This window comes from Trachurus trachurus, assembly GCF_905171665.1.
Source record: "Trachurus trachurus genome assembly, chromosome: 23".
Taxonomy (NCBI): Eukaryota; Metazoa; Chordata; class Actinopteri; order Carangiformes; family Carangidae; genus Trachurus; species Trachurus trachurus.
Window position 1 is genome coordinate 2602473 of NC_139912.1, and position 11480 is coordinate 2613952.

The 11480-nt window shown below is 40.8% G+C and overlaps 1 protein-coding gene across 2 annotated transcripts; it reads left to right on the forward strand.

Moving 5' to 3' along the window:
• The first annotated feature begins 312 nt into the window (after positions 1-312).
• LOC311006662 (uncharacterized protein) lies at positions 313-6657 on the forward strand. Of its 2 annotated transcripts, none has more exons than XM_083999548.1 (6): positions 313-405; positions 1895-2057; positions 3040-3141; positions 3273-3398; positions 5286-5327; positions 6343-6657. In XM_083999548.1, exons 2-6 carry the CDS (start codon positions 1902-1904, stop codon positions 6439-6441), a joined length of 525 nt encoding a protein of 174 aa, XP_083855674.1. In that variant the 5' UTR covers positions 313-405; positions 1895-1901; the 3' UTR covers positions 6442-6657. The 2 variants fall into 2 exon arrangements, with proteins under 2 accessions (XP_083855674.1, XP_083855675.1); XM_083999549.1 differs by having other exon boundaries at positions 356-405; positions 1898-2057.
• The last annotated feature ends 4823 nt before the right edge of the window (positions 6658-11480 follow it).

An 11480-nucleotide genomic window follows, 5' to 3' on the forward strand; every position in this document is an offset into this window, starting at 1 on the left:
AAAGAAAGAAAGAAAGAAAGAAAGAAAGAAAGAAAGAAAGAAAGAAAGAAAGAAAGAAAGAAAGAAAGAAAGAAAGGGAACAAGATGTTCCCCTCCTCATCTCCAGGGGGCGGTGTCGCCGTCAGGAGGAAGGAGTCTCATCCGGGGGACAGGACCAGTACGAGCCGCTCTGCCTCTGCCGCTCTGCCGTGTTGCAGCGCTGCTCTGCGGTCTGTGTCCTCTCCGTTCCCCGCTACAGGCTGCGGTTCCCCGGCTGCTCTCAGATCAGCTCCGCTCTGCTCCAGAGGAGGAAGAGGAGGAGGAGGAGGAGGAGGAGGAGGCTGTGGCGGGAAACTCGAGCTGTGACGCAGTGATTCAGAAACAGACCGAGGTTTGAGGTTGAGCTTCAGAAAACACCGGGAACAGGTGAGTCTGCTCGGTTTCATCCTCGTTACGGTCCGTTAGTGTCGCTGGTTGTTGTTGGTTTAGTTTAGAGACGTGTCCGCCATCTTTGATCAACGGTCGCCAGGCAGCGCTTCAACATGGAGCCGCTCTGATGTTAGAAACAGTCACAGAAAACACGTTCCCACTGCGTTTAAACTTAGTATTTTAACATATTAACTTATATAGGCTATTTATATAAGCTGTGAGGCCATATCTAAACGACCTATATACAGTCTATGGTTTATACTCTTGAAATAATTCGGCACACAACGGTACAGAATGTCTTTATCTCTCTCTCTGTTGTGTTTGTTTTATATCGTTTTGTAGTTTTATGTTTTTATATCTACTTTATTATTTTTATTTCTTACCTTTTATGCTACAACGCTACTGTAATGAATAAACAGTAACTGTCTTCTGTCCACACACCACCTGTCAGGTCAGGTTATTACACACCTGCAGCTCTGGATAAACTCACAAATACTTAAAGGTGTAACACACAACTGATTGATTGATTCATTCATTCATTGAACTTTAATTGTCACCTGTCAAGACTTCAAAGCAACGAAGAAGTGCAAGAGCAGTAGATGACATAAATATGAAATGCAGGAATTATAAAGGCTATGACCGTAATGTGCAAAATGGATGAATAATAGTGCAAAGTTTGAGTGCAGCATATTGAAAGAAGGAGAGTATGATTATAATAGTAGTGCAACGATGTCAGTACAGTACTGAATATCTAGTTCATACAGTCTGTGGACAGTTCAGATGTACAGCTGATGGAGAAATAAAGTTCCTGAACCTGGTGGCAGCTGGAAGCAGGTTTAGTGATAAGAATAACACTTACCTATATTATGATATTATGATACTACAGACTCTCTTTCACTTGTTTGACCTATTGACCTCTTGTCACCCAAATCCTGCACCAATAAACTCAAAAACTGCTGTTTTTTCCACAAACAATCACTTTAAAGGGACAACAAGGAGTTTCTATTTGGTTATAAAAAAGTCTCACGTTAATGTGGATGAATCTCCGTTACCCACACTTGTTAATGGGCCCATTTTCGATAAATATATCGTTTTGTCTCTATTGTTATTTTCTTATTATTAGTGGTGGCGGAAATGCTGGTCGAGCCGACCAGCGTTTCCTTTGTGGCGAGTCATGAGAATAACGCCGCTGAATCGCCGTTTATGGTCAGAACTACGACGGTATGTGATCGTCTTTGAACCTCTGACTTTAATTCTTGATGAATGAAAACATGAGTCTGTCTTGCACCGGTCAAAGAATTTCACGGTGCCTGGAGGCTCATAAATGTAGTGTGAAAACGCTTCGCTTTTCCAAAACTCCTCGTTGTCCCTTTAAACACACGTGTATTCATGAATATGGATATATATAATGTTCATTATGAAGTGGTGTTTGTGTAATACAGTGAGAATAAAGTCTTTCTGTCTCTCCTCCCTCTGCTCTGCTCAGTAGCGTCATGCCGTCCAACGTGGAGATCAAAGCCAAAGTGAGCGACCCGGCAGAGTTCGCCAAGAAGGCGGCCGAGCTCAGCCAATCAGAGGGCACGATCATCCGGCAGCACGACACCTTCTTCAACTGCAGCCAAGGACGACTGAAGCTACGGGACTTCATGGTGTGTGTGTGTGTGTGAGCTCCATCTGGTGAACAGTGGGAGAATTTTTTTATTTTTTTATTTATAATTATTTCTATACACAAACATACACTCACATGCGTACATATACTGAAATTGGATTTGGTAATACAATACTCACAATAATGTTAATAATGATGCTAATAATAATAATAGTGATATGAAAAAAGTAGATAAATGATAATAATTAAAAAAAAAAATAGTAATGAAATAGAAGAAACAGTGGGAGAATAACACCTAAATTATATTACTACAGATCGACTAGAGATTATTGATCTGGTATCAGTGAAAATGTGATTCCTGAACCTGATGTGATCCACAGATGACAGCTCACTCCTTAAAGGGATAGTTCAACATTTTGGCTACGGAGGCTCATGGGATTTCTTGGTTTCCCTCATCAAACTCATTAAATACACAATCCAACAACTCCACAACGCTCTGGTGGACAAGTTGTGACCTGCACATTCACCACGCTATGAGATAATAACACAACGTTACCAGACAGAGTTGTTTCAGAGGGAAATACAGAGACTGCTTGATGAAAAACTGTCCCTGAAGGCAACGCGCATCAGCGGTTTTGCATGAATTTCCCTCTAAAACAACTCTGTGTGGTAACGTTGTGTTATTATCTCATAGCGTGGTGAATGTGCAGCTCACAACTTGTCCACCAGAGCGTTGTGGAGTTGTTGGATTGTGTATTTGATTAGTTTGATGAGGGAAACCAAGAAATCCCATAATGAGCCTCCGTAGCGTAGCTCTGAGCAGCTCACGGCTCTGCTCCGCCGTTCTAAAAATAGCTTGCACCGACAATTAAAGGTAACAAACCTACTGCTATGACTATAGGGATTATGGCAATGGGCCAATTTGTTTTTAAAGGGATAGTTCAACATTTTGTCACACACACACACTTAAGTCATTAGTGTATAAACTGACTAATTGGTTTGTTTGTTTGTTTGTGTGTTAGAGCGGCTCAGGTCAGCTGATCTTCTACGAGCGCCCCGACACCGACGGACCCAAACTGTCTCGTTACTCCATCAGTCCCACCAGTGACCCCCCGAGTCTGAAGGTCAAACACCAACGTGTGTGTGTGTTTCTGTTCTAACATGTTGGTATCATTGTAGGTCATTAACTGTGTGTGTGTGTGTGTGTGTGTGTGTGTGTGTGTGTGTGTGTGTGTGTGTGTGTGTGCGTGTATAGACTGTGTTGTCCGACGCCCTCGGGGTTAAGGGGGAGGTGCGGAAGGAACGACGGCTGTTTCTGATTGGCCAGACCAGAGTTCACCTGGACGAGGTGGAGGGACTGGGACACTACATGGAGCTGGAGGTCAACACACACACACACACACACACACACACACACACACACACATACACACACACACACACACACACACACACACACACTTTTATTTATTTATCTATTTATATTACAGTAAAGCGACCTTGGGTTTCCTGAAAGGTGCATAAATTCAAGTTATTATTATTATAATTATATTATATATTGTTATTATTGTGCTATGACAGAGTATTAGGGCCACATTAAGAAAAAAAAAACACAGACTAAAGAAAATAAAGTCGTAAATTTACAAGAATAAATAATTATTCCTCATTTAACCCTGTTGTCCTCCTGGGTCAAGGAAGGAAGGATAGAAAGAAAGATGGTGGAAGGGAACAGATTGGATCAAGGAAGGAAGAAGAACAAAGGGAAAGGAAGTGAAAAGGATGGTGGGAAGAAGGAAGGAAAGAAGGATTTGGCAAAGGGAACAGATTGGGTCAAGGAAGGAAGAAGAAGGAAAAATGGAGGGAAATAAGGAAAGAAAGAAAGAAAGAAAGAAAGAAAGAAAGAAAGAAAGAAAGAAAGAAAGAAAGAAAGGGAACAGATTGGGTCAAGGAAGGAAGAAGAAGGAAAGATGGAGGGAAATAAGGGAGGAAAGAAAGAAAGGGAACAGACACACACACACACACTGTCAATGTACAAGTTACACATAGTGATCGCCATCGGGGCTTGTGTGGAACAGAGGCCACACCCTCAATTATACACAACTTATACAACAGTTAGTTCCGACCGGTCCCAACCGAGCAATTTGATTGGACAACGAGACATTCCATAGTGCTGATATACAGTATAACAGCACTGGGACTTTTCACAGACATAATCACTCCGCTGTTCAGCTGGACAGGAGCTAAGCATGGATGTATTATATGAGCTAAGTCAGAGCCACGCTCCCCATACAGGAGCTGCCCCATCTCTCTGCTGCTGCTGCTGCTGCTGCTGCTGCTGCTGCTGCTGTTGCTGCTGCTGCTGCTACAGTTATAAACGGACCTGAACATTAAAACCTGGACCTGACCTGGTCCGTCTAATTGGAGATAAATCTCTACTAAACCCGGCTGGGGAAAAAATCGCCGCGGGGGCAACTACGTTTTGACGGTGATGTGTTTTGATATTAGCGTTAGCTGTTGTTAGCCACGTAGCTCAGCTACTTAGCTTCAACTGTGTTTATATTGATTACATAGCAGATAAACAAATGTAATACGGTATCGATAACGTCTCTGTGTCTTCACGCTGGTCCTGTTGCTGCGGTGCTAATCAGACACGGGCTCAGAACCAGAACCAGCACTGGAAGCAGCTCGGTGGAGAAGCTTGTAGCTAGTAGCAAGCTAGTATGAAATGTTTATGTGTTGCCTGGCAACAGCCTTGTCTCCCTTCCAGTTGCGGAACTATTTCTGTTGGCGGAGCCAAATAAATGATTAAATAAACAAACAAATCATAATCTCTTGTAGTTTATTACTGTTCTAAAAATGCGCTGGTAGCACTGTTGTATAAAAGCAATATCACACTCGAGGTCGTGCTGTTGTACTGTATATCAGCACGGTGTGATTATCTGCGGCACTCGGCCTGCGGCCTCGTGCCTACGACCGAATCACAGCCGTGCTGATATACAGTACAACAGCACTCCCTCTCGTGTGATATTGCTTAATTGAAGCCCTGATGAATGTAAATAGATGAGTTGGTTGCCCCGGCGACATGATGATGATGGCGATGTTTCAGCATCGTTTAAAATCTCTGCTTTGGGGGTTTTGGCGGTGGAGGCGGAGCTTAGCGAGCAGCAGGTCACCGAGGCGACACAAACCAGGTGTGAAGAAACAGAGTGAAGCTGAACTCAGAGGCTGTGTATGTGTGTGTGTAACCTGTGTGTGTTTGTGTGTTCAGGTGGTGATGCGACCGGAACAGACGGTTGAAGACGGACAGCAGGTGAGTTCAAAACCAACAGGAGCATCAACCAGACCAGAACTTCATTTAGTTGATACCAATACCAGGGAATTTACACGATTCTTGATACTTATTCGATATCACAATTAAAAAGCAAAAACTGAACCCACGTGCTTCTGGATTCACTAGCCCTACTTTATTTATTTATTTATTAATTTTTAAACAGTGTCACATCAAACTTTCTTGTATTGAAGCTCCTCTGTGATTCACCAGCTCCTCAAACTGCACAGAATTTAAAGAGCAGCAGCAACACAATGTTAAGAACATAATGTCATTTGGTCCAAATGCAGCACGACTGGCAGAACGTCCTGTTTTAATGACGACTAACCGGAAAAAGAAAAAGAAGGCGGAGCAGTAGGACCACATTGGGAACATTTTTCAATGTGGTCCTATTGCTCGTAGTAAAAAATAAAGTAATAAGTAAGAGTAAAAAATCCTCGTCATCGTTGTTTATTGATAAGTCCAGCAGATTAAGACACTTTAGGGGGTTATTATTTATGGTCCTTTTCCACTAGACTCGGCTGGACACGTCTTTTTTTTTTGTTTTTTTTGTTTAGTTTAGTTTAGTTTTTTTTGGTGGGGGGGTTTTTAATTTGGTTTTCCATTTGCAATCCGACACGAGAATCAAACCCGCTTCTTTTAAAAACACAGCAGCAACAGCGACCACTCTGATCGGTGCTGAGACTTGTTTTTATTTCACCTGAGTTCAATGACTGCTGTGTGGAAAACCACACCTGGTCCGTTAACGAGGGGCTGACGAGAGGAGCGAAAAAAGACGATGAGACAACGATATGACGACCCCGCCCCCGCTGAGGAGGAACTATGAGGAACTCGGCTGTGATTGAAAAGCATCTAAACTGAGTCAAGTAGAGTTGTAGCTGTGTAGTGGAGTAAAAAGTAACAGTAACTGGTAGTTAAAACGCTGCTTTACATTGTTTTAACATCTAAAAAAAGAAAATTGATTGGTTGATCTGTGGTTGTGTGTCCTGGGCGTCAGGTGGCCGAGGGTCTGATGCAGCAGCTGGGAGTGTCGGAGCAGAGTCTGGTGACCGGCGCCTACATGGACCTGATCCTGAAGGGACAGAAAGAGACATAAAACAAAACGACCCAACAACAACAGTATGTAGAACACAGTAATCAATCAGTGTGAACATCCCAGAACCTGTGGAGCGAGGTGGGATGTAGCTGGGCCACGTCACCAGCACAGAGACCAGTAGGAGTGTTAGAGTTTTTACTTTTTATACCTTAATTGTCGTCTGTTTTGTTTTGTTCTGTTTATTTTTCCTAAATAAATAAATGAGCTCAGTGTTGAAACAAAGATCTGTTTGTGTTTGTGTTTGTGTTTGAATGGATTCAACCGGAACAGCGACACAAACACAACCAGCTGGAGGAGGTTCATCTGAAGCTCTGAGGTCGTGTTTATCTACTGTCAGTAATACATTAATAATAAATGAATGAATTATCTTATTTTATCTTAAATATAAACTACATGTGAACTACTTCGTCTCTCTGCTTCCATCAACACAAAAAAATATCAAACACAAACAAATAAATAGAAATTAAAAGAAGAAAAGACAAGTTTAACATATTTTATTTCATTACTTAACCCTTCTATATAAAACCCATCATTCTGATATAGATAGATAGATAGAGGGTTAGGGTTAGACAGACAGATAGATAATAAATAAATGATATTCTAATATATTCTGTTGGTGTGAAAGTATAAATCACATTTAGAAACAGGTGATTCATCTCCTTCATGATTCACTGTGTTAATTTATTTTCCATTTAGTTGAATCTGAGATTTTTGTTCCTGGTGGTGGTGTGGTGCAGCTCCAGCACCTGAACACAACTCAAACACACACACAGACACATGCATACACACACGCACACACATTAAACAGGCCTGTAATCTCCCACAGGTTGGCCGTTGCCACGGTAACTATACATCAGGGCCGTCGCCAGTCATGCAGTGTGTGTTCAGCCTGAAATTAAAAAATGTAAATCCCTACAAATCCAGATCTGCGGCTCAGTGGGAAACTTTTCATCCAACAGACCCGACCGAACCTCGTACGGTAGAGAGGCTTTTAATCTGAAAATCACTTCCTGTCTCTATCTACTGCAGGTAGAGGATGAAAACAGAGACTGATGATGATCGACCTGTGAACTTTACTACTGTACTTCTCCTTCTTCTTCTATACGTCTGTAACTCTTATGAAACACAGACTGACCACCAGAGGGCGCTGTAACTAAGCAACAAGCACACACAGGCAGTTTCTTCCTCCTGCTCCGTCACTAATTAATAATAATCAGTTATTTTTAATTTGATTAATCCATCCATCCATTTCCTGCCGCTGCTGAACCAGGTCCGGGTCGTCTTCCATGATTAATTCATGACATTATTATGAGTTATTGTTATGAGCAGTGACAAAGATGTAATAAAGATGTTAATGAATCTCTGTATGATGACAGTAAACAGTTGTAGTGCTTAATGTCATATCTAGAGACAACTGTCAGACTCACTTCAGTTTATTTTTAGTAATTACTTGGTAAATACACAGAAATAAAGACAAACAATCAACACAACTGGTCAAAAAAAGATTGTATGGGCAGAAAATAAGAGCAACAATCAGAAAAAAACAATCCACTTTATTTGTATGGCACATTTTAAAAACAACAAGGTTACCAAAGTGCTGCACAAGAGATACAAAACAGTAAAATAAAGAAAGTTAAAGTTAAAATACAGTAAATTAAAAGCATATGAGAGCAATAAGAAAAACATAAGATCAGATAAAACACTGAGAAATATATTAAAAATACAATAAAAGACAAACAGAGACCACACAACTGTCATGCTGTATTAAAAGCCAATGAGTAAAAAAGTAAAGATTCCACATTATTAAACAATAAAAGACTGAACAAAGTGGAATACATTAGAAATAATAAATATATAACCCTACATATTCAAGATAGAAAAAAGTTTATTCTGAAATTAAAATATAACCTGTCAATAATAAACAGCACATTTGTGCCATTTACAGTCAGTTTGTGCATTTTTTTACAAAATGTATAGCAAATTATTGCACATTATTGAGATTGCACATAGGAGTGAAGAAAAAAAAATCCTTAATTTTCTATTTACCACCATAACTTTATGGTGGAAGAAATTAGAAATACTTTATTAATCCTCTGCAGTAAATTATTATGTATCAGTGCTCAAATTCATAAATACAAAACAAAAGAAAATCATACATAACCCTAAATATTCAAGATAGAAAAAAGTTTCGACAAGGTTTATTCTGAAATTAAAATATACCCTGCCAATAATAAACAGCACATTCGTGCCATTTTACAGTCAGTTTGTGATTTTTATTTTTTACAGAATTTATAGCAAATTATTGCACATTATTGAGATTGCACATAGAAGGAGTGGGGGAAAAAATCCTTAAAGCAGAAGTAAGCGATCCGGTCGTTTTGGCTAATGCTGCGTTCCAGGCAGGCTTTTGAAACCGTAAATTACAGCTTCAAGTCACGACGTACGACTTTGTAGCGTTCCAGGCAACCCACTCGTGTTTCTCCGACCTGTTTTACCTGTGAAAGTCACTATAACGGCCACTCGTAACTTCTGACCCGTGAACTCGTACCAGATCGAACTAGTACGACTTCACAGGTCGGAAAAACACGAGTTACGAGTTTCCTTGAACGCACCATAACGTCTTGTCAGCCGATGGAGTTAGCAGCCCCCGCCCTCGTCATGGATCTATTGGTCCTCCTCCCTACGTCACCACATTCAGGCGCATCCCTTGGCTGCACACACAGAGAGGACCGCCCCTTTATGCCGTTCTCTCTCCTCATTGGATAAAACTTGTAGGATACAAGAAAAGTTTTCTCCTGGGCTCAGAGCAGAGCAGAGTGACTGACAGACCCGTGTTTCAGTCCAAACACTCTATGTAAGTGATTGCTGTCGGAAGATATAACTATTTAAGACTTATATTAACACAAAAATATCGCTTACTTCTGCTTTAATTTTCTATTTATCACCATAACTTTATCACAGTTCAGGGCCGAGGCTTCATGTCCGTGTTATCTCATCAGGCCGAACGCTCTTCTTAATTGTGTTTTAGTCGTGTGTTTGTGTTGGTTCTCTTCTCTCCGGCGGCTGCCGATGTTCCTCCGTGTCTCTTCTCATTGAGAACATTTAGCCTCCATCTCCTTCTCTCTGTTGTCTCACTTCATTCAGGAATAAATGGATTTTACTTAAACTGTCACTTCCTCTCCGTCACAGCTGAAGGCAGCGGCAGCAGCAGCAGATCAGTAGAGGAGCGAAGCCGGAGATTAAGAGGTTTTAAACTGCTGCCGATGCTTCACACGTACAGAAACAGAGACGTCCGACTCGATCTGTCAAACCTCACAAGCCTTTGTTGGTTCCAGTCTGACACTACAACTACAAAAAAAAAAGGAATTATCTGATGTTTGTTTCACCTTTTCTCATCATCACAGTAAAATACTTCAGTTTTATTGAATCAAAGCTTAAAGTCAAGATCAATAGGCGACAACTGGTTCCATTAAATGTGGTGTGGATATTAATTTCAGATGGTTTATGGAGCCAAAGATAATTATACGTACAGTGTGTTTGTTGTGGCAGCGCTCATTTCCATAGAAAGAGAGGATTATAAACTTATATTAACATAACCTACATTCATGAGGATATGAAAAATACACGGATTATATTTGGTGTTTAAACAATGACGAAAGAAAGGGCACGGAAAAGAAAGAGAAAATAATTATGGTTACATAAATAAACGAGTGAACGAATTATGCAACTACGGGGTAATTACACAAACCAAAATAAAACAACAAAAGGACTGAAACATAAGAGAAGATATGAAGAAGTTCAGGAGTTGCATTTATTTCTCTTCATGGTCTCCAGAGGATGAACCAACCACAATAAGTTCAACAGGAAAAATGACGTCCAGTTCCTTTAATTAGACCCAGTTCATCTTCTAAAGGCAAAGTTCGACAAAGCTTAAGTCTTCTCAGATCGGTTTCATGTTCGTTTTCCTTAGAAGAAGGTTTCTATCGTCAGGTGGATTGGTTTGAGCTAGCGATGGTGATTAGTGCGTCAACCATTATTGAGTTTAGTCTGTACATTTGCATGATGTTGTGTTAGTACAACTTAAACCAGGCGTAAACATGTTGGTTCGACATGTTGGAGTTGCATTTCTTTGTCCTAATGGTCTCCAGAGGATGAACCAACCACAATAAGTTCAACAGGAAAAATGACGTCTAGTTCCTTTAATTAGACCCAGTTCATCTTCTAAAGGCAAAGTTCGACAAAGCTCAAATCTTCTAAGATCGGTTTCATGTTCGTGTTCCTTAGAGGAAGGTTTCTAACGTCCGGTGGATAAGTCTTGGTTAGCTTTTAATATATCGTCAGTCCGTACGTTGACGTGACGTTGTGTTAGTCCAAATAAAACCAAGCGTAAACATGTTGGTCCATCAGAAATCGTAGGTTACTAAACCCAATTTCTCAAACTCGGATGAATGCACCCCAGTTAGCTGCTAGCTAACCTGTTAGCTGCTAGCTAACCTGTTAGCCGGGTATGGTTTAGATCACTGGGGAAAAAAAGGTCCAGTGTTATCAAGCTGAAAGGTTCTCATCAGCACCATCGTAATCACTACATTGATTCCCCTTCTGGGCTTAATTGTTTACTGGGATGAGGACGTTCATCCGATTGAAATAGCCTGATCGAGCTGTAACCATAGCAACACTTAAAGGTACAGGTTCTATTCATTTTATGCATTTTGTCTGGATTCTGGTTCCGATCTAGAGAGCAGAGCCGAAATTCACCAAAGTCACCAAAGTAAAACTAAAATAAACAGTAACTTGTAATTCAGTTAAAGGGGGATAGTTCAACATTTTGGCAAATTGGCCCATTGCCATAATCCCTATAGTCATAGCAGTAGGTTCGTTACCTTTAATTGTCGGTGCAAGCTATTTTTAGAACGGTGGAACAGAGCGGCGAGCTGCTCAGAGCTACGCTACTAATGGAGGCTCATTATGGGATTTCGATCATCTTGTACGTCGCGTTCAAGATGATTGGATGGTGTTTTTACAGGATTGTCTGTCCTAGA

Coding starts and splice junctions, on each gene's coding strand:
- LOC311006662 (XM_083999548.1), top strand. CDS start 1,902: ATGCCGTCCAACGTGGAGATCAAAGCCAAAGTGAGCGACCCGGCAGAG. Junction 2,058..3,039: donor TGAAGCTACGGGACTTCATG/GTGTGTGTGTGT, acceptor TTTGTGTGTTAG/AGCGGCTCAGGTCAGCTGAT. Junction 5,328..6,342: donor CGGTTGAAGACGGACAGCAG/GTGAGTTCAAAA, acceptor CCTGGGCGTCAG/GTGGCCGAGGGTCTGATGCA.